This window comes from Lithobates pipiens, unplaced genomic scaffold, assembly GCF_037356315.1.
Source record: "Lithobates pipiens isolate NorthernLeopardFrog02 unplaced genomic scaffold, aLitPip1_a1.2 Scaffold_25, whole genome shotgun sequence".
NCBI lineage: Eukaryota > Metazoa > Chordata > Amphibia > Anura > Ranidae > Lithobates > Lithobates pipiens.
In genome coordinates, this window is record NW_027507787.1 from 206526973 (window position 1) to 206550033 (window position 23061).

At 42.4% G+C, this 23061-nt stretch overlaps 1 protein-coding gene across 1 annotated transcript in view; it reads left to right on the plus strand.

Annotated features, from left to right (window-relative positions):
* Positions 1-23061, plus strand: part of BCCIP (BRCA2 and CDKN1A interacting protein) — a 37671-nt gene that overhangs the window by 11524 nt on the left and 3086 nt on the right. Inside the window, exons 4-6 of the mRNA XM_077455503.1 lie at positions 7191-7283; positions 11090-11277; positions 18066-18234. Coding sequence (XP_077311629.1) covers positions 7191-7283; positions 11090-11277; positions 18066-18234 — 450 coding nt within the window. The remainder of the gene's footprint in view (positions 1-7190; positions 7284-11089; positions 11278-18065; positions 18235-23061) is intronic.

Consider the following 23061-nt stretch of genomic DNA (forward strand, 5'->3'; position numbering starts at 1 on the left):
CGGGCGAATAGTTCGTCCAGACCAGGGGGAACACATGTCCACCGGGGGGAAAAAGTTAAGGACACTCCATACCACCCGCAAAACATTGTCCCTCAACCCTAGGGATCAAAGCACATCTCCCCACATACAAGGGAAATTATAACATGGGAAACAAAAAACATATCCATAAAATATAACATAATATACATCATTTTTAATATACAGAAAAAAATATATATATATATATAACCAGGGGATATAGTCCCCCAGAAAAAAGAAGAAACGTACACCAGAGAATTATTTAGGTAACCATATTTAAAGGTATATATAAGGAAGGGGGGGGGGGAGGGGGAAGGGGGGAGGGGGAAGGGAAGGGAGAAAAAAAAAAGGGGGGGGGGGGGGGTTTTGGGTGGTATGTTAAACATCATCTATAAGTGTTTAGTGCGTTCTGTAAGTTCACGTTCTAAATTCAAATTGGTGCGATCTTTGTCAAATAAAAACTTAAATGTGAGATTCCGTGCAAACAAATATAAATCTTTTATGGTTTCATTAACTTTTAGTCTGTCCAATGGGCAAAACCCTAGGCCCAAGTGAAGTACTGACATTTCTTCGTCTGACAAACGATAGGGGGTCAGATTTAGGATATTACGGTTGGTGTCGGGTTGGGAATATGTGGTGGTGCTGGTGCTGTTTTGAGAATATAGGAATCCAGATTCCCTTGTTGTTTTTTTAGGTCTAAAAAAAATCATGTCCTCATTTATTTTTGTGTGTTTGTTAGTCATTAATGTTGAATTCAAAACCTTTGGAATAGTACCATGAAGTGTGGGATGGCCCATAGCCCCCTCTATTGAGGGAGTAGCCTCAATAGGTATTTGTGTGGCAGGAGTACATGCCGGTTTAGGGGGTTTTGAACCCTTTTTATCTTTTTTAGGATTCACAGGTGGAGTGCTACCACCATAACGTAGTCTTTTATGGGTAGAATTTACTGTTGGGGTAACCGAAGGTCTAGGGTTACTTGGTAATGAATAGGTTGATGTCAGAGAGGAGTCAGATTCTATCTCCATTGTTGGATTTCTAAAGGTATTAAATCGAAGAGGAGGCTTTCTCCCCAAATTCCTATTTGACCAACGGTATGCATAGCCTTCAGTGAAGGAGGATTTATCTCTATTAAGTATAGTAATTAACAGTATAGTACTGCACCTGCGCAGTGTGGGGTAACAGACCACATGACGTTCGGACGCCGCCGGGATTTGACGTACGTCCGACGTAGTGGTTGCTAGGCAATCTGTTCTGGCGCTCTATCAGACCGCCGAACGGACGCACCTGCGCAGTAGCGACCGTTTAGTACGCCTGCGCGGTACGGAGAGGTGGACCACATGACGTCGGACGCCGCCGATTTCCGGCGGACGTCAGACGCTATGTGTGTTGGGGAGTCTATTTAACGGTCTGTTTGACCGCCGAATGGACAGGTTCGCACGGACTCCATCAGGGCTGTATTAGGATATTGTCCCCGCTGACAGGTAACCACTTTATATGATGTTACTTACTTATGAATTTATCCAATTTTTCCTCTGACGCTTTGGCTTTATAATGCCCGTCGGCCTTTTACCCTGTCTATATTCAAATGTTTTATATACCTTTTGCAGTATTGATGGCCATTAAGCTATCTAACAGTGGACCTGGTATCTGATACTCAGCGAACGGTACAATATCCTTACAAGCTTGTTTAACCAGCTCAACCTTGATGTCCTGTCTTTACACGATTTCTTGATTGGCTTGTTGGTAAGCCGATTCGTTCTTATTGTAACCCGCTCTGGAATTAAGGACCCTTATTGGGGTGAAGGGTTTCTCTCTTTTCCCCCTTTCACACTGCTCAATCCACATGGATACACTTGACTATCCACGTTTGGTTTGCTAATAATTTTCACACATTTATATTAAATAGGATGGTTTAATCACTTTTGACCTTATACCTCTGGTAATTATATGTAGTCACCTGGAGCATTTCACCTTCACTCCCCCCCCTCCCCCCCCTTTTTTCCCTCCCTTCCCCTCTCCCTTCCCCCTTCCCTCTTCCTTTCCCCCCCCCACTTTTCTAGTCACCTAATATCACGGTTGCACCCTCACGAGGTCTTTCTTCCTTTTCTTTCTCTCTCCCCCCCTTCCCCTTTCTTCCTTAATTCAAGATATACCCCTACCTAATTGATAAATTATTATAATATTATTTATCCAGAGCCGGCGTTTACCAATCCCCCATGTTCACCGTGGGGGGACTTTGCGGATCTCCTTACCTGCAGCCTGTTCCTTGAAGTAGGGTGAGCTGACCTCCTCTTTTAAACATATAGGGAATTTGTGTATGTAAAATCAATAACATTATGATAACTGTATTGCTTATATCTTTACATGTGTGTATTATCTAATGACTGTGATACTTTTATATAGATATCCTCCTGAAGAAGCGGGCCTTTTCCCGCGAAACTAGTCGAGGAAATTTATTGTGCACTCTCTACGGTTGAATGTTCCCTATGGAGAACCCGTCAGGAATACCTCAACTGTGATGTGCATATTATTGTACTCCTTCAAGTGATATTTCAGTGTTGTTTTGTTTTATATCTTTATTAAACATTATATTGATTTTAAATTTTATTAGTGTTTTTCCATTACCAAGTACCGGTATAGTCCAATTCATTATATGGCTGAATGGAACTACATATGGGGTTGGTGTGAGCGACTACCCGGTATTCCCATTTAAGCCCTCTTTCCTTTAACTATCCTTCTAGGAAGAGAAGTTCTGGTGTCAATCAACATCAGGGATGCATATCTGCATGTCCCTATATTTCCTGCTCCTCCAAAGTTTCTGCGGTTCGAGTTAGAACAGCAGAATTTACAGTTTGTAGCCCTGCCCTTCGGGCTAGCCACAGCACCTCGGGTGTTCACCAAAGTGCCGGCCCCACCTCTAGCCAGGTTAAGGCCACAGTGCATAACAGTCGTAGAGTGCCTAGAAGATCTATTACTTGTAGATCAATCAGTGACTCGTTTGGAGCAAAGCGTGCGCACTACAACCAACTATGCACTAATAAAAGTTTGGGTTGGATTCTCAACCTAGAGAAATCTTCTTTTATTAACGCTAAAAAGGCTGGAGTACTTGGGTCTGATCATAGACACAGCCCAGGAAAGGGTGTTCTTGCCTCAAGCAAAGATCAACTCCATAAGAGAGCTGGTGCGGAGGGTCAGGTCAAATGGCAATCCCTCCATTCGCCTCTGCATGAGATTGCCATGGTGGTTTTCATTTGAAGCAATTCTCTGCCCAGTTCCATTCAAGACTGTTGCAAAACAGTATCCTGTTTGCTTGGAACAAAACCGTTTAAGCTTTAGACTTGCCAATGCAGCTGTCTCCAAGAGTGGCCCAAAGCCTCACTTGGTGGTTATTAACCCAGAATCTGCTGAAAGGAAAATACTTCAGACCAGTCATCTGGAAAGTGTTAACAATGGATGCCAGCCTTTCAGGCTGGGGAGCAGTACTAGAAAAGACAACTGTCCAAGGACAGTGGTCAGGAACCAAAAAAATCTTGCCCATCAATATCCTAGAGATTCGGGCAGTACGTTTTGGCTCTAAAGGCCTGGACTTTCAGGTTACAGGATTGTCCTGTCACAGCTGTGGCCCTATGTCATTTACCAAGGGGTCACCAAAATTGAACCATATTCTAACTTGGGCATGCCTTCCTGCCATCTTCATTCCGGGGGGGGTAGAGAATTGGCAGGCGGACTACTTAAGTCGCCAGCAGTTATTCCCAGGGAATGGTCTCTTCACCTCGACATATTTCGGGCTGTTTGTCAAAGATGGAGGACTCCGGACATGGATATTCTAGCATCCAGGTTCAACACAAAGTTGGTCAACTTTGCGGTCAGAAAAAGGGATCAGTTTGCATGCGAAACAGATGCGTTATTGACCCCATGGGATCAGTTCTCACTGATCTATGCATTCCCCCCCCCCCTCCCCCCCTATTCAGTTGCTGCCTCTTCTTCTTTGCATGATCAAGCTGGAAAGGGAGACAATAATTCTGGTGGTACCAGCATGGCCCAGAAGGTCATTGTACGCAGAAATCGTAAAGATGGCAGTGGAGGGCCCATGGTCCCTCCCACTACGGCCAGATCTGCTCTCTCAGGGACCGATATTCCATCCTTCCTTACGGTCTCTAAATTTAATGGCTCTGCTATTGAAACTCACTTTCTAAAGATACGTAGGCTTTCCGAGTCAGTTATCTCTACCCTGATTAATGCTAGGAAGCCAGCTTCCAGAACTATACATATGAGTTTGGAAGGCTTATGTTTCCTGGTGTGAATCCAAGGGTTGGCACCCTCAGAGATATATCTTAGGCAGAATTCTTGCCTTTATACAATTTAGGGGTAGAAATGAAATTGCCCTTAAGTACTATTAAAGTGCAAGTCTCAGCTTTATCTGTCTTATTTCAAAGACCACTTGCTACACATTCTTTAGTCCGGGGCTTTATACAAGGGGTGACATGATTTAATCCGCCCATCAAACCTCCCTTGAACCCTTGGGACTTAAACATAGTTTTGTCTGTGTTACAAAAACAGCCATTTGAACAGATACAACCTATTCCCCTAGTCCTTCTGACAAGGAAGTTGGTATTTGTGGTTGCTATATCCTCAGCAAGGAGGGTTTTAGAATTGGCTGTTCTTGTAAAGAGCCATATTTGATTTTTGTTTTTTATGAGGACAGAGTGGTGTTACGCCCTCGTCCAGGCTTTTTGCCAAAAGTAAATTTCAAGTTTTCACCTGAACCAAGATATTGTCCTGTCGTGTTTTCCAAAACCATTTTCCAGGGAAGAAAAGTCACTACATTGTCTTGAGGTGGTGAGAGCAGTGAAAATCTATTTTAAAGAAAACTGCTCAGATTCATAAGACTGATGTCTTATTTATTCTGCTGGAAAGGACAGGCAGCATCAAAATCCACTGTCTCTAAGTGGATTCGGCAAGTGATAATTCAAACTTATGAGTTAAGGGGTATGATTCCCCCATTTTTCAAGTTAAGGTGCATTTTACCAGGTCGGTTAGTGCTTCTTGGGCAGTGCATCATCAGGCCTCCATGGCTCAGATCTGTAAGGCTGCAACTTTGGTCTTCAATGCATACATTCACAAAGTTTTATCTGGTGGATGTAATGAGGTATGAGGATATCCCCTTCGGGGGGCAGTGTACTGCAGGCAGCAGTATAGAACCTCAAGTCTGGGTATACCCTGCGTGTTGTTACTTCCACCCCACAAGTGGCATTGCTATGGGACATTCCATTAAGTAATTGTATCCCATGATGTATGAAAATTAATTTTTTTTTTTTTATTACAGCTTACCTGTAAAATGCTTTTCTTGGAGTACATCATGGCACACAGAGGTCCCTCCCCTCTCTTTTGGGATTTAACTATATTGCTTTGTTACGAAAACTGATGCGCTCCTGGAAGGAGGGAGGGTTTATATAGGGAGTAAACTTCCTTTAATTGGGTTTACCAGTGTCAACAACTGAAGGTGGCATATAACCCATTAAAGCGGGAGTCCACCGGGACTCCGCGTTTTTTTTTTTTTTTTTTTTTTAAAAGCCAGCAGCTACAAATACTGCAGCTGCTGACTTTTAAATAGTGACACTTACCTGTCCAGCGCGCCCGCGATGTCGGCACCCGAAGCCGATCGCTCGCTCGTGCCGCCGCCATCTTGGGTATGGGAATCAGGAAATGGAGCCTTTCGGCTTCATTTCCCGGTTCCCTACTGCGCATGCGCGAGCCGCGCGGCGCAATCCGGACGGTCCCCGCTGCCTCTGGGAGCTGTGTGTTTCCCAGCAGGCAGCGGGGCACTTGCTGAAGGGGGCGGGCGCTTGCGGAAAGGGGCGTAACGTACGCCCCTTTCCGCAGAGAGCTAGCCCGGAAGTGGGTGCAGTTACCTGGATTATCCAGGTAACTGCATCCCCCTCCCTCTGAAAGGTGCCGATTGTGGCGCCGGAGGGGGGGGGGATTCCGATGAGCGGAGGTCCATTTTAGGGTGGACCTCCGCTTTAAGTAATTACTTGAGGCTCTGTGTCCCATGATGTACTCAAAGAAAAGGATTTTACAGGTAAGCTGTAATAAAAATCCTATTTCTCCCACTCTAGAAGACTCTGGTCCAGCCGCATCTTGAGTATGCCATCCAGTTCTGGGCACCAGTCCTCAGGAAGGATGTGCTGGAACTGGAGAGAGTCCAGAGAAGGGAAACAAAGCTAATAAAGGGACTAGAGGACCTCCACTATGGGGAAAGGCTGCTTTGAACTTATTCTCTCTGGAGTGGAGGCGCTGGACGTGCTGTCTCTCTGCTAGGGGTTTCTCGGCTGCTGATTGGATAAATTAATAGCAGCGCAGCCATTGGCTCCTGCTGCTGTCAATTAAATCCAATGACCCAGAGGGCGGGGGCAAGTCCTGTATTCGGTGTCTGTGGATGCTGAATGCTGGACTCGGGATTACACCCGCAAGGTAAGCCCTCCGAAGAGCGCTTCTCCCAGGGGGTTATCTGATAGGGGGAGGAGCTGAGAGAGCTGTCGGGGGACCCCAAAAGAGCAAGTTCGGGGTTACTCTGTGCAAAACGGGCTGCACAGTGGAGGGAAGTATATGTTTGTTATTAAAAAAAAAAAAAAAAAAATGAACCTTTTAGTGTCACTTTAAACCCCTTAGAGGGTTCTTTACTGTCAGAGTGGTAAGGATGTGGAATTCTCTTCCTCAAGCTATGGTATCAGCAGGGAGCATTGACGGTTTTAAAAACAATTAGATGGGCACTTTAATGATTGCAACATACAGGGATATGGGAATTTACTATTGACACACACATACCACAGATTGAACTGGATGGGCTGGCGTCTTTATTCAGCCTCACCCACTATGTAATAAGGCACCCAAGTAAACTGGTTCTCTGTTCTCCCTCCTCAACCAACAAAAAGTTTTTAAGTTTACTTATTTGGTACTTTAATTTGGTTTGATTGTATATCACTTATGGCCTTATCTAGTATGTGATAAATTTAGCAGTTTGCAATCGTTATTAAATAAGAATGTTAGTAGTAGAGGAGCCTCAGAACTTTTGTTTCCTCATTTTGCGATGTCTACTTTTACCTTTCTCCATGTTATAATGACAACTGATTTTTATTTTTTTATTTTTATCTGTTTGTCCAATATCACAGCAAGCTGAAGGTACGGATGATGACGATGATGATGACGATGATGAACACCATGTTTTTGGTTTCATAAGTCTTTTGAACTTAACAGAGAGGAAGGTGAGTACTGGTGGAGTTCCTCAAATGGGTGTGTGTCTGTTTTATTCCTCTGATGGTAGAATGTTGTCATAGTAAACACACTTGTTGTTTGTCTGGGGATTGTACAGCTGCAGTTCGGTGTAAATATTAATTTGGGACACAAAAAACGCCATTCCCCGGTGTAGCCAATACCTTAATGGATCCAGGAAGACATCCAATGATATTGGGCATTGTGGTCTGATCTGTTAAAATGACAAATTGCTGGACTTGGCTAAAGCAGACCTATACTTACTTACAAAATACATTTGGGCTACAAAAACAATGCTGTTGCATTACAAAACAAATGAGGTTCGCAGCTGGAAAACGTCCACGTTTTTTGCATCCTCTGTTGGCCAGAGGCTAGACAAATCTAGAGCTGAAGTTTAGTGGGAATTATAATTGTTCAGGCAAAGCTGCTAATTGGCTTGTCCTGGCAGAGATCACACGAGCAGTGGCTCATTCTCAAACTACCTCCTAGATGAAACCAGAGATGTGTATACAGAGAGGAATGTTGGTGGCCATTGTTGACCTACTTCTGAAAATGCTGGTTGCCTGGATGCCTCTGGCTATATTTCCTTGAGACACTGACCTGGGACAAGCATGCAGATTGGAAAGTCGGAGTAAGGCAGAGCTCTAAAGCTGCATATTTTTCTAGGTCAGTGTGTCTACAATTATTGAAACTTCTGGATCAATAGAACATCCAGATAACGAGCCTCTCAAAAGGAAATGTATGCAGTGGCAGCCTTCATTATCTCTCGGTAATAGGAATTATGTTGAAGAAAACCTGCAAGCCATACAAGTTTAGATTTGAACAGAAATATTCTTGTAGCAATGGGTTTTTTTTTTTTTTTTTTTTTGGGGAGGCATATAGAAATTGTACTGCAGAGTAAATGCATAAAACCGTAAAGTTATACAAATCTTAAAATTGTATATGGCAAGATATCCAGTGATCACAAAGTTGAAGTTTACAAATCTTATTTCAAATCAACGTGTTATCTCAACGTGTTTTGAATGCTTTAAACATCTTCATTAGGAGCACATGTGTATAGTATCCATAGAGGAAAAACCACAAGTGTAAATTAAAAAGTTTTCATACAGTTTGGAGTGGAAATTCTCAAATCCAGAAGGGGACAGCCGAGGGACATGAAGCTAGTAGTCCAAAATTGTAATAATTCATTGTATATATCTATATCTATCTTCATGCAAGAATCCAAATCGGTTCTGGTCCGGCGTTCAATCATGGGACTGATTGTGGTACAAACTTCTCCATTTGAACCTGAGTGAGTCCCTTGTTGGTTCTTGTGTACCAGGTGGTGTTTTTCGGGTTGCTATTACTTCAACTTGTAGAGTCTCTGAGCTTCATGCCAAGTGTTTTCCCCTGTTCTGTTTTAGGTTAGTGTCTTTGGTCTGTTTTTGGGTAATTGGCTTTGTAGCGGCATTGCCCACTATTCATGTTCAGTGCTTTGGTAATGAATATGAAGATGCTCTGTGGCCTCCGATATAAAAATTAAGAAATTAGGATGTTGGGTTTACTTATAAAATAATTTTCTTTGAGGACACAGGGATCCCTCGCTTTGTGTTTTGTCCTTACATTACTTGTTAGCTGAGCTATAGGAGGGATTATGCTTATTTTTTGCCAGTGTCCTTTCCTTCCGAAGAAAGACTCATAAGTAATCGGGAATATGGAGATGTCTTGTGTCATATACTCCATAAAAAGTTATTGTGTGGAGGCTGTATGCCCAGAGCATTTTAGAGGTTGATGCCCAAAATGTTTGTATAACATATCATGGACTTTATAAAATAAACATTATAGTCACTTGACTTACTCTTTTACTGATGTGTGCTTCATTTAAAGTCCCAATTCTGTTCTCTCCCTTTCCATAAAAAGTATGTTTACTGCCCAGTAATACAGGAATTCAGGCTGGGGGTAACTCATATTTTACATGAGCTTGCCTTCCTGCTGGTTCTGTTGATAATACTGGCCTGCCTTTTGGGTTTGATTGAAGATCTGGCGCCAACTAGGGCGCAGAGAACGCTCCTGTCTATTACCCTATTGTATGCTCCTAAATCCTTTTATACTGGAAAAAGCCAGAGGCTCCTTCCCAATCATTTTTGGAAAGGCCTAATTAATAAAGTTCTGCCATTGTATAAGGCAGTGTACTTGAGATGGGGGCGCCTAAAAAATTTTTTAAAAGGTATGGCAGTGCTGGTTGGCTGACCACATTCACTATTGGATGAAAAAACAAAAAGGTAACGGCGCTCTCTGCAGGGACAACCCAATCCATACACAAGGTCCACTAACAGGTGCCAAGGCTCGATGTATCCCAACACACTCCAATGCAACAATAGTAAGAAAAGCTGGCAAGACTATAATCCTTGAAGTGTCATTTATTGGGACATCAGAGTGACAGTAAAACAATAATGGGGACTCCTTTTGGCAATGGCCTTAGTCGCTACTAAAAGTAAATGGATAAATGAATGTAATCATAAATAAATAAAAATGTTAATTTTTAATATTTTGTTGCGAATTCTTTACTTTCAATGACTACCTGAACTCTGCAGCCCATGGACATTACCAAAGACTGGGTTTCCTTCTTTCTGGTGCTTTGCCAGGCTCTAACTGCAGCTGTCTTCAGTTGTTCTTTGAGGGTTGTTCTGCCTTCAGCAAGTGAAATGCATGATCAATTGGGTTGAGATCAGGTGATTGACTCAGCCATTGCAGAACATTCCACTTCTGTTCATTCAAAAGCTCCTGGGTTGGTTTTGCAGTGTGTTTTGGATCATTATCTATATACTGTGAAGCTGGGCTGACAGTATATCTTTAAACACTGCAGAATTCATCTGGCTGCTTCTGTCCCGTCATATCATCAATAAACTCCAATGACCCGGTGCCATTGGAAGCCATGCATGCCCATGCTATGAGACTGCCTCCACCTTGTTTTACAGATGACGTTATGTGCTTTGGATCACGAGCTGTTCCAAGCCTTCTTCACACTTTTTTCTTCCTGTCATTCTGGTACAGATTAATCTTAGTTTCATCCGTTCAAAGAATGCTTTTCCAGAGCTGGTCTGGCTTTTTTAGATGTTTGGCAAAATCTGGCTTTTCTATTCTTCAGGCTTATGAATGGTTGGCACCTTGTGAGGAACCCCTCTGTATTTGCTCTTCTGAAGTCTTCTCTTGATTGTAGACTTTGACAATGATACGCCCAATTCCTGGAGAGTGTCCTTCACTTGTCTGGATGTTGTGAATAGGTTTTTCTTTACCATACAGAGGATCCTGAGATCCTCCACCACTGTTGTCTTCAGTGGACATCCAGTCTTTTTATGCTGCTGAGCTCACCAGTGCGTCATTCTTTCCTCCAGAATGTACCAAACTATTGGTTTGGCCACTCCTAATCTTGCTGCTATCTCTCTGATGGATTTGTTTCATTTTTGAAGCCTTACAATGGCCTGTATCACTTGCATGGACAGCTCCTTTGATCGCATGATGTAGGTTCACCGCAACAGATTCCAAATGCAAATACCACACATCTCCAGACCTTTTACCTGCTTAATTTATGAATACATAATGGAGTAGCTCACACTGCCCTTGAAACTTTTTTTATTTTTTTATTTTTTTTATTCAATTGTCCCATTACTTTTGGTTCCTTTGAAAAACACAGAATTTTCGAAAAAAAAAATGAATTTCATAGAAGTCAAAAATCCTAATCCCAACTATGGCTTAAAATTAGTACTTTCTGAAAACATGCTGTAATTTCCTTAATGAGGACACTATTTTGTTTTCTTAGGATACCCCATGTGCCGAGCAAGTAAAAGAACTGGTTCTGAGCCAATGTGAGAACACCTGCGATCAGAGCATAGTCGAACAGTTGGATAAAGTTTTTAATGACAACAGCAAACCTGTAGGCCTTCTCCTCAGCGAGAGATTCATTAATGTTCCTGCACAGATTGCTCTGCCCATGCACCAGCAGCTCCAGTAAGTCTAATTTCCAGCTTTTTTTTTTTTTTCTCATTTTCCTTCAGTCACCATCAAAGATGTTATTTAAATGTAAATGTGTTGAAGTGCAAAGACTAAAAACTGTAACAATGTGACAATGAATTTGATATGATTAGTAGAGGCAGGATATGTTCTGTCTTTGTTTTCCTATGAAAAGTAGAACTGTAATTGTTTCTCATATGTTTGGAGCACAAAAACCACAGTGCTTCTCGTTAAGATTCATTTATAATCTGTACAGCTTTCAAATTGGGAAAATGCTGTTTTAATGAATTTTGTACTGCAACTATTTCTGCTTCGCTGTCACAAGTAAAAAAATGATTGTGTACAATTCAGAAAGCCTCTGCGCTGATGTGAACTGCCTGTATACTGATCATCAGATGGGCTAGGTAATCTAAGATCTCATTTACTGATGTCTAGGTGGGGAAACATACTTCCCATTCAGTATTGTGCTTGTCCTCAAATGGATAGGATGGTAAGGTTTAAAGCCCATCTCTGGACTGGTCAGTACCTCCATCCGTCCATGTCCCCACCCATCCATGTGTTTTGTCCCCAGAGCTCTACACACATTTGTCCATTCTTCCTCCATGTTGCAGTGTCCTCCTATCTTGGCTAGCACACTGGATGGATGGCTTGACTTGGGTCCAGCTATAGATGGAGATTTATTTGTGATGTGGCACAAAATTGGGGATCCCAGGGCATACTTTGAACCAGGCGTGCAGCATCTAACAAAAATACCTAGGAAGCAAAAGAGCTAGAGTAAGAAACCATAGTTCAAGGCTGTAGCTTATCCCCAATACTTGGACGTGATATCCAAGAAGCATCACTAAGAATGCTGTCAGTGTAGATCCCTTGTGATGCATGTAAATGTGAACCCTTAAAGTGGCTGTAAACCCGAGTCAAGAAATCTGACCTAAGCACATACAGTATCTCACAAAAGTGAGTACACCCCTCACATTTTTATAAAAATGTTGTTATATCTTTTCATGTGACAACACTGAAGAAATGACTCTTTGCTACAATGTACTGTAGTGAGTGTACAGCTTTTATAACAGTGTACATTTGCTGTCCCCTCAAAATAACTCAACACACAGCCATTAACGTCGAAACCGCTGGCAAAAAAAGTGAGTACGCTCCTAGGTGAAAATGTCCAAATTGGGTCCAATTAGCCATTTTCCCTCCCCGGTGTCATGCCATTATTGTCTAAACTGCAGGCAACAAAAGTGAGTACACCCCTAAGTGAATCAGAGTCAATATTTTGTGTGGCCACCATTATTTTTCCAGCACTAACTTAACCCTCTTGGGCATGGAGTTCACCATAACTTCACATGTTTCCACTGGAGTCTTCTTCTACTCCTCCATGAAGACATCACGGAGCTGATGGATGTTAGAGACCTTGCGCTCCTCCACCTTCCATTTTGGGGGATGTCCCACAGATGCTCAATAGGGTTTAGGTCTGGAGAAATGCTTGGCCAGTTCATCACTCTTACTCTCAGCTTCTTTAGCAAGGCAGTGGTTGTCTTGGAGGTGTGTTTGGGGTCATTATGTTGGAATACTGCCCTGCAGCCCAGTCTCTGAATGAAGGGGATCATGCTCTGTTTCAGTATGTCACAGTACATGTTGGCATTCATGGTTCCTAAAGGGAACTGTAGCTCCCCAGTGACAGCAGCCTCAGACCATGACACTAATTGCAAAGTGTCATTTCTTCAGTGTTGTCACATGAAAAGATAGAATAAAATATTTACAAGAATGTGTGGGATGTACTCACTTTTGTGTGTGTGTGTGTGTGTGTGTGTGTGTGTTTATTTAAGCGACCACATAATCTTTGTCCTCAGTAGAGATTGAGTGGTTGTGGGGGGGACATGTCAGCAGAAGTCTTGATTTATTGGAGAACAGGCAGGCTGAGCTCCCAGCACAGTTAGAAAACTGACCAAGGCTTTTTATTAAAAAATAAAAATGTCCCGTGATAAAAATCCATCTCGTGCTGCCCGATGGACCGAAAAAAAGCCGCAACAACTCAGCCTCCATGGGAAGGTACCGCATGCTTCTCGCTTTGACAGCTGTTACATAGCTGAGGGCTGGGCCACTCTGTTACATAAACGGGGTCACCCATTTACGTCACAGCGTGGCCCCGCCCTCAGCTATATAAGAGCTGTCATTGAGAAGAAGCATCACTGTGCGGGAGCCTCCCATGGAGGTGGAGCTGTTGCGCGCGTGCGCCCCCCCCCCCCCCCTTCCTATTTTCAGTCCATCGGGCCGCGTTAGATGGAGTTACATCATGGGACAATTTTATTTTTTAATAAAGGACTTGTCCCAAAGTGTCTCTTGTCATTTTTACTATTTTTTACACTTCTTTCTGTGAGTTGGCAGGGGTACCATGTACCCATTACCAATACACATAAGGGGGGGTCCGGGTGTCACCTTGTTGTTTAACGGGGGATTTCTAGATTCCGATGCGGTGTTTGGCTCATCCTTTTATGTATTTTATCCTTGAATTTTGCTGTTTGGCTGGAGTTCAGCTTTAAGCTTTTAAACAAAAACCTTTAAAAATGGAATGCTTCATATTAAGTTGGAAAATTAAAGTCTTCACCTGCCCTCTCCAATTATACAATAATACCACAGCGATAACGGTATAAAATAAAAACTGCGTAAATGCATTTTCCATAAGAAGATGCATGGTGCTCGGGCTTTCCTTGTTAACCTGCCATGAACTATGAATTCCATTATTAATTCCGGCACAGAGTGGCGTTTGGGTCTGGCGGCTGTAAATTGTTAATTGCGGAGTAGTGGGTGTCGCGCAGGAGAAGGGTCACCCCTAGATATGGAGAAATTACTGGTTTTCGCACTGACATGACTGCAGTAAATCTAGTTAAGATTGCAGCACAAATGAAGTAGCGAGCCTCCGGGTCAGACTAGCAGTAATGGCTGTAAATGGCGCTGCACGCTATGAGCAGATCCCAGGATAAATGAGCTGGCTCCGGGCCTGTAATTTAATAGTAAACTGTCAGCGATATGTTGTGTTTCTGTTTACACAGCACACTTCTCATTTAACCAACGCTCATTTGCATAACGTTTATTGTTATTGCCAAATTTTAGGGAGAATTTATTCCTCTACATTGAGAAGTTATAAATCACTGATTGGACTCTTTTATATTACATCTCAGGATTGAGGTGGAATTTATGACCTAATTAGAGCTTGGTCATCTGCAAAGAGCTGCTGGAGACCGTGGCAGCTATGAGAAGGGTCCAGTGTTTAAAGCTGAACTCCGGGGAGATCTAAAATGCACACATTCATGCAAGAATACTCAGTGTTTCTTAAAGCGGAACTAAACCGCTGAATGAGTTTTTCTTCCTCTACTGCGCCGCCATCTTTTAAAACAAAGGTATGCGCTTATATGTGCTGCTGGTGTCTTCCAGGTATCGAAGACTAGGCAGAGGCCCGTGGTGCATATGCGCACGTGTAGAGAGGGATTTCTGTACATGCTTCTGGCAGATTGGCACTATATAATACCTGGCAGCGGTCACACAAATCTTCCATGCATGCGCCGCACAGTGGCCTCTTAGTAACACACTGCCTCCTGGGATAGCTGTGATGTAGCTATTCCAGGAGGCAGCGGGGCCCGGCTGTGGCTGGAAACCCAGAAGTGCTGCTTTATGGCACAAAAATAAATACATATAATACTGTAAACAAATATAATAAAAAAAATTGTATGCTGTGTGTGTGTGTATGTGTATGTATGTATGTATGTATGTGTGTATGTATATATATATATATATATATATATATATATATATATTTTTTTTTTTTTTTTTTTTTGACACACAAGTTATAAATGCCTGGTTTGACTTGATATTAACTCTTTTGCATGCCCATGTACAGCAGAGTACACGGAACATGCTGACGAGAGGAAAGAAAGCACAGTGTGCTCAACAGGGTTCTGCTTCTCTTTTCACTGTCCAGTCACAGGCTGGGGTAGTGACAAGACCTGCAAGTGTTGCTTAACCACTTACAGACCGGACCATTTTGCTGGTCAAAGACCAGACCACTTTTTGCGATTCAGCACTGCATCGCTTTAACTGACAATGGCTCCCAAACAAAATTGGCGTCCTCTTTTCCCACAAACAGCTTTCTTTTGGTGGTATTTGATCACCCCTGTGGTTTTAATTTTTTGCGCCATAAACAAAAATAGAGCAACAATTTTGAAAAAAACGCATTATTTTTTACTTTTTGTTATAATAAATATCCCCCAAAAATATATATAAAAAAAAAAAAAAAAATTTCCCTCAGTTTAGGCCGATACGTATTCTTCTACATATTTTTGGTTAAAAAAAATCGCAATCAGAGATTATTGATTGGTTTGCGCAAAAGTTTTATAGCGTTTACAAAATAGGGATAGTTTTATGGCATTTTTATTACATTTTTTTTACTAGTAAAGGCGGCGATCAGCGTTTTTTATTTTTTATTGACCAAAAATATATATTTTTGGCATGAGTCTAGTTGTGACTGCTTCTCAATAAGGTCCAATGCACATAGGATATTTTTTTTTAATGCTGCTGTTATGGACATCTGGCCTTTTATTTTATTTTTGTGTGTTTGTTCCTTTAAAATGCTCCTGCATGTTATCCTCTGTGTCTTTGTACACATAGGGGTTTAGAGGCTTATGAAAAACAAGTTGCCAGTGTGTTCAGGAGCGGCAGCATTTTGGCAGAAGACACACTTGTAGAAAGACATCTAAACGCACATTAATGCTAGGTGTCTGCAGACCTGGAGCATTCACTTGTTTCAGTGGGCAGAATAAATTTTTAGTAAGTACGTTTTATATGGTTTCCAATGGCATAGTTTACACCAGTGAGGTCCGTTCCAGGACAACAAAAGTAGAAATGCTGCATTTTTTCTACACTGGAATGTGGTGAAATCCATCAAAATCTCACTGGACCCCCTGTATAGTCGAAAGAAAAAATTTGTTCCCGTGAATCGCTGTTTGGGTAGATCGGCTACTTTTTAAGAACCATAGCAGGCGCACCGCTCCGTGGCCGGCAGGTGCGATGGCCACCCGCGATCGCAGGCACAAGAACCGCAACAGGGGTGTGTGTAAACATACAAATCCCTGTTCTGACAGAGAAGGAAAGACTGAGCTGCTGTTTTGTAGTAATTTCCGAACAGCGATATGTCTCCTACTCCTGTCAGTCCCACCCAACAACCCCCCCCCCCCCCCCAGTAAGATACACACTCACCAAGGAACACATTTAACCCCTTGATCGCCCCATGGTGTTACCCCTTCTCTACCAGTGAGATTTACACAGTATTTAGTGCATTATTATAGCACTGATCATTGTATAAATGTCAATGGCCCGTAAATAGTGTCAAAAGTGACTGATCTGTCTGCCGCAATGTCACAGTCCCCCTAAAAATCCCAGATCACCGCCATTACTAGTTAAAAATAAAAAAAATCCATAATAAAAATGCCATAAACCTTTCTTCTATTTTGTAGACACTATAACTCTTGCGCAAATCAGTCAATATACGCAATTTTTTTTTTTTTTTTTTTTACCAAAAATATGTAGAAAAATTACATATTGGCCTAAACTGAGATATATATTTTTGAATTTGGGTATATTATAGCAAAAAGTTAGGTGTGTTTTTTTTTTTTTTTTTTTTTTTTCTTTTTATAGCACAAAAAATAAAACCACAGAGTTGATGAAATACCACCAAAAGAAAGATGTATTTTTTACCCACAAATAGAGCAATTTTGTTTGGGTACAGCATCGCACGACCGCACAATTTTCAGTTAAATCGACGCAGTTCCGTATCGCAAAAAATCGCCTGGTCATTAAAGTGGTTGTAAACAACCACTTTAACCTACAGGTACGCCTAGATTAAGGCTTACCTGTAAGTGCTTTAAATCTACCAGAACTGCGCGGTATAGGAGATATTTGCAAATCGCCGTATGGCGAATTTCTTCTGCGCATGCGCCGGAGTTAGGGCGCGCTGTGGTATTTATAGCTCAGGCCATGCGCGGGAGTGATGTCACGCAACTCCGGACAGTCACAGAGCCGGAGTTTGTGGTCCCCGGAAGGAAGAGGGGTGAAGAATGGATGCTCGCTACTAGTGAGGAAGACGGGGACATTGCGGTCTTCTCCTGCAGGTAAGTGTCACATAATGGGCTACTATGCAATGTGTAGTAGCCCGTTATGCTTTACTTTTTCAGGGAAACGGATCAAGTAACACCCATCAGGGTTTACTTACTCTTTAAATCTCCAGGTTTTTATTTTTTTCCTGGTAAAATTTGCTCTCCTTGTGAGTGGGGAAAAGGAGAAGTTCAGTAGCTCACTGGGAAAGTTACATTAAGGCGGAAAAACACAGGAAGGATTCAATGAAAAGCAGATTACGGGACAATTGGGCTGCATTCACACACGATTGCAGGCGGAATCGATTCTGCCCCACGATTTCAAATGGCTGCAAAACATGGGACGTGTTTTCAATGCAATTACTTCTAATGGCACCGTAATTGCACCACAATTTTGCAGTCGCAGCACTTACGCTCGAAAAAGGAACATAAGCTGCTTTTGGGCAACAGCGTCACGATTTGCAAGCACGTCCCTTGTTTTGCAGCCATTCGTAAATGCGGCGATTCCGCCCATGATCATATGTGAATGCAGCCTTAAGCAGTGGATGTGTATGGATTGTTTTTTTTTTTTTGTTTTGTTTTTAAGAATAAAGGATATCATTTAGTGTCACTTTAACTGTTCCCCCTTGTACTTCCAAACAGGAAGGAGCTTGCAGAAGCCCAGCGAACCAACAAGCCATGTGGAAAATGCTATTACTATCTCATTATCAGCAAAACTTTAATGGAACCGGAGAAATCCATTGGAAGCGGAGGACCTCAGGGCAAGGAGGAGATGATGTTTGCAAACGCTGAAGATGAGTTTTTTTATGAGGTAAGTTCTGGTTTGGTTCCATCCACCTTATGACTTTTGCCAAGAACAATCGGTTGCTCTTTGACTTTCTACAGCGCCCTATTGGTTATGAAAGTAATGGGCAACTTCATTGTCCAGTAAGTGGGCAACTTTAGTCCACCAGGCTGCATTACTGAAATATCGCTCATGGGTAAGTTGCCTATTTAAAGGGGTTCGAAACCCAAGAACAAAAATGTATTCTTATTATTTATACAGGATTTATATAGCGCCAACAGTTTACGCAGCACTTTACAATTATAAAAGGGAGACAATACAGATACAATAAAATACAAGAGGATTAAGAGCTCAGAAGAGCTTACAATCAAATAGGATGGGGTAGGTGGTACAAAAAGGTTGTAACTGTGGGGAATGAGCTGATGGAAGTGGATAAAGTGGAAGTAAACCCATGGATTTAAACAGTTAAAAAAAAAAAAAAAGGCCATGCCGGGAATGCTAACTGCACATTGGCTGTGCTCTCAGGCAAACTATCAAACCATCCAATGGCTGGTGTCATAACGAATCACATGTGCAGCACCATAGCAGTTGAAGATTAAACAGGGGCAAAGATGGCAGCTTCCTTGGCTGAAAATGATAGGGGAGTTTACTTCCACTTTAAAGAGTAGATGGAGGTGTGAGGCTTCCCTGCAGAAACGAGTTCTCAGGTATTGGCTGAAGGCAGCTAGTAGGAGATAACCAGACAGGTTGAGGTAGAGAGGATGGGAGAGGCTCTGGAGACAAGCATGGGAGGAGATGAGGGAGCTTGAGAGTAGGAGGTCTTGAGAGGAACGTAGAGGACAGTTTGGGTGATATTTGGAGCAAAGATTGGTGTTGTAGCTCAGGGCAGAGTTGTGAATGGCTTTGTTTAGTATTTTGAATTGAATTGGCTGGGTGATTGGGAGCCAGTGTAGGGACTGGAGGAGAGAGTTGGCAGACACTGAGTGGTTGGTAAGGTAGATGGCAGCAGCATTCATGATAGACTGAAGAGGGGATAGCCTATGGAGAGGTAGGCCACTGAGAAGGGAGTTGCAATATTAGAGGTGAGAGATAACAAGGGAGTGAAATGGTTTCATTAGTTTAAAAAGGAATGTATTTTAGAGGTGTTGAGGTGAAGTCCACAAGCTTTTGACAATTGGATCTGGGGCTGAAAGGACAGGTCAGTGTCGGTACCCTGGCATGAGGGGAGGTTGCATTATTTATAGAAAAGTTATGAAGGGGGGGAATATTATCAGCTCAGTTTGAGATATTTAGTTTAACCACTTCAGCCCCGGACCATTTTGCTGGCCAAAGACCAGACCACTTTTTTCGATTCGGCACTGCGTCGCTTTAACTGACAATTGCGCGGTCATGTGACGTGGCTCCCAAACAAAACTGAGGTCCTTTTTCCCACAAATAGAGCTTTCTTTTGGTGGTATTTGATCACCCCTGCGGTTTTTATTTTTTGCGCTATAAACCAAAATAGAGCGACATTTTTGAAAAAACGCATAATTTTTACTTTTTGTTATAATAAATATCCCCCAAAAATATATAAAAAAAACATTTTTTCCCTCAGCTTAGGCTGATACGTATTCTTCTACATATTTTTGGTAAAAAAAATCGCAATAAGCGATTGATTGGTTTGCACAAAAGTTATAGCGTTTACAAAATAGGGGATAGTTTTATGGCATTTTTATAAAAAAAATTTTTTTTTACTAGTAATGGCGGCGATCAGCGATTTTTATTGTGACTGCGACATTATGGCGGACACATCGGACATTTTTGACACATTTTTGGGACCATTGTCATTTTATACAGCAATCACTGCTATATAAATGCAGTGATTCCTGTGTAAATGACACTGGCAGTGAAGGGATTAACCTGTGGGTGGCAGTGTAGGGGTTAAGTGTTCCTAGGGGTGTGTTACTAACTGTTGGGGGCTGGGCTTTAATTTAGTGAACACTGATCTCTGCTCCAATCACATGGAGCAGAGATCAGCATCACTAGTTGCTAGGCAGAACGGGGAAATGCTGTTTACAATGATATTTCCTCGTTCAGCCGCCCCGTGAGACGATCGCAGGTATGCCCATGGCGATGGAGTCCGCGGGACCCATGACCGGACTCACAGGGGTCCCGACTAGCACGCGAGGGCGCCACCGGTGGTGCGCTTGCGATGGCAGGGCGGCATTAAAGATTGGATGTACCTGTACACCAATATGCCCGTGCCATTCTGCCGACTTACATCGGCATGCGCTGGTCAGGAACCGGTTAAGGGAGTGGTGCGACATCCATGCTGATATGTAAGTTAGTAATGCAAGAGGAGACTGAAGGAGTGAGGTGAGGAGTAGAGATTTGGGTGTTGTCGGCGTATAGATGGTATTGGAAGCTGTGGGCAGTTATCAAGTGACCAAGGGAGGAGTTGTAGATGGAAAGAGAAGGGGTCCAAGAACAGTCTTGGGGGGACCTCTACAGAAAGGGGCAATGGAGAGGAGGAGACAGTTGTTGGTAACTCTGAAGGAGCGCTGTGATGGGTAGGAGGAGAACCAGGATAGAGCAAAATCTTGGAGGCCATAGGAACGGAGTTTATTGAGCAGGAGGTCAAGCGTATCAAATGCCGCAGAGAGGGCAAGCAGTAGGAGTATGGAGTAGTGGCCATTGGTTTTAGCAGTCAGGAAATGGCGAATTAGTAATTCATACCCCTTGTTACAACCAAAAACGTATATGTATTTTAGTGGGAATTTATGTGATAGACCAACACACAAAGTGGCACATATATTTGACATGAAAGGAAAATATTTAGTTGAAAGTGTGGTGTGCATTTTTATTCAGCCTCCTTGAGTCAATACTTTGTAGAACCACCTTTTTGCTACAGGTTTTTTTTGGGGATGTCTCTACCAACTTTGCACATCTAGAGAGTGAAACTTTTGGGCAATCTTCTTTGAAAAATCTCAAGCTCTTTCCAATTGGATGGAGAGCGTCTGAACAGCAATTCAAGTCTTGCCACAGATTCTCAATTGGATTTAGGTCTGGACTTTGACTGGGCCATTCTAACACATGAATAGGTTTTGATCAAAACCATTTCATTGTAGCTCTGGCTGTATGTTTAGGGTCGTTGTCCTGCTGGAAAGTGAACCTCCACCCAATTCTCAAGTTTTTTGCAGACTCTAACAGGTTTTCTTCTAAGATTGCCCTGTATTTGGCTCCATCCATCTTCTTATCAACTCTGACCAGCTTCCCTGTCCCTCCTGAAGAAAAGCATTGCTGCAACATGATGCTGCCACCACCATGTTTCATGGTGGGGATGGTGTGTTCAGGGTTATGTGCCGTGTTCGTTTTCCGCCACACATAGCGTTTTGCTTTTAGGCCAAAGAGCTCAATTTTGGTCTCATCTGACCAGAGCACCTTCTTCCACATGCTTGCTGTGTCCCCCACGTGGCTTCTCGCAAACTTCAAATGTGAATTCCTATGGCTTTCTTTCAACAATGGCTTTCTTCTTGCCACTCTTCCATAAAGGTCAGATTTGTGGAGTGCACGACTAATAGTTGTCCTGTGGACAGATTTCCCCACCTGAGCTGTGGATCTCTGCAGCTCCTCCAGAGTTGCCATGGGCCTCTTGGCTGCTTCTCTGATTAATGCTCTCCATGCGCCTGTCAGTTTAGGTGGACGGCCATGTCTTGGTAGGTTTGCAGTTGTGCCATACTCTTTCCATTTTCACATGATGGATTGAACAGTGCTCTGTGAGATGTTCAAAGCTTGGGATATTTTTGTTTAAATAACCTAACCCTGCTTCAAACTTCTCCACAACTTTATCCCTGACCTGTCTGGTGTGTTCCTTGGCCTTCATAATGCTGTTTGTTCACCAAGGTTCTCTAACAAACCTGAGGGCTTCACAGAACAGCTGTATTTATACTGAGATTAAATTAAACAAAGGTGGACTATATTTACTAATTGGGTGACTTCTGAAGTTAATTGGATCAACTAGATTTTAGTTAGGGGTATCAGAGTAAATGATGTGCCATTTTGTGTTGGTCTATCACATGATACCCCAATAAAATACATTTACGTTTTTGGTTGTAACATGACAAAATGTGGAGAATTTCAAGGGGTATGAATACTTTTTCAAGACGCTGTACATTGCAGCATTCCAGTCATTGGACATGGTGAGGTACCAAATTTTTCTTTTTTCAGCCTAAGAACACTTTTTAGCAAGAATAGGAAATAACCGGTTACCCGGGCCAGAAATGCCATGTCCTTATCACTGTGTTGGAACTGATATCAAACAGTTCTCTTCCTTCAAGCTATCCTCTAAACTATGAATTCCCCTGTCCCCGCACCCACGTAGTAGACCTGAAATGGAAAGGAAGCCATGTTTGTTGTCTATCCTGGGTGACAACCATGTATCCTGAATGGATACAGTGGAGAAGTGAGTGTAGTCACCCAGAGACAGGGCAAGTGTTCTATTCAGAGGATTATCAGGCAAAATGAAAAGAAAAACATTGCAGCCGCCACATCTAAGGTCTGGTAAACTGCAATATATTACATTTTTGTGGATTTAATTACCCTTTAAAATTTTTTAAAGGGCCGCAAACCTCAGATTACAAATCTGATACATTGCCCTATGGGAAACCTGCTGTTACCACAAATGAAAATAAAATATAAAATGGTTTCAGGAAAAAGGAGGATCTTTCCAACCACTATGGAGAAATGTTTATTTTGTGTAGATTGCTGGCCTATCACTTTTTTCTTTTGCTCACCAATGTAAAACGGTGATCATTTGGTTGTAGTAAACCCATTTTTAATAGTCGGCCTCAGATAAATTTCTTGCTGTTAAACTAC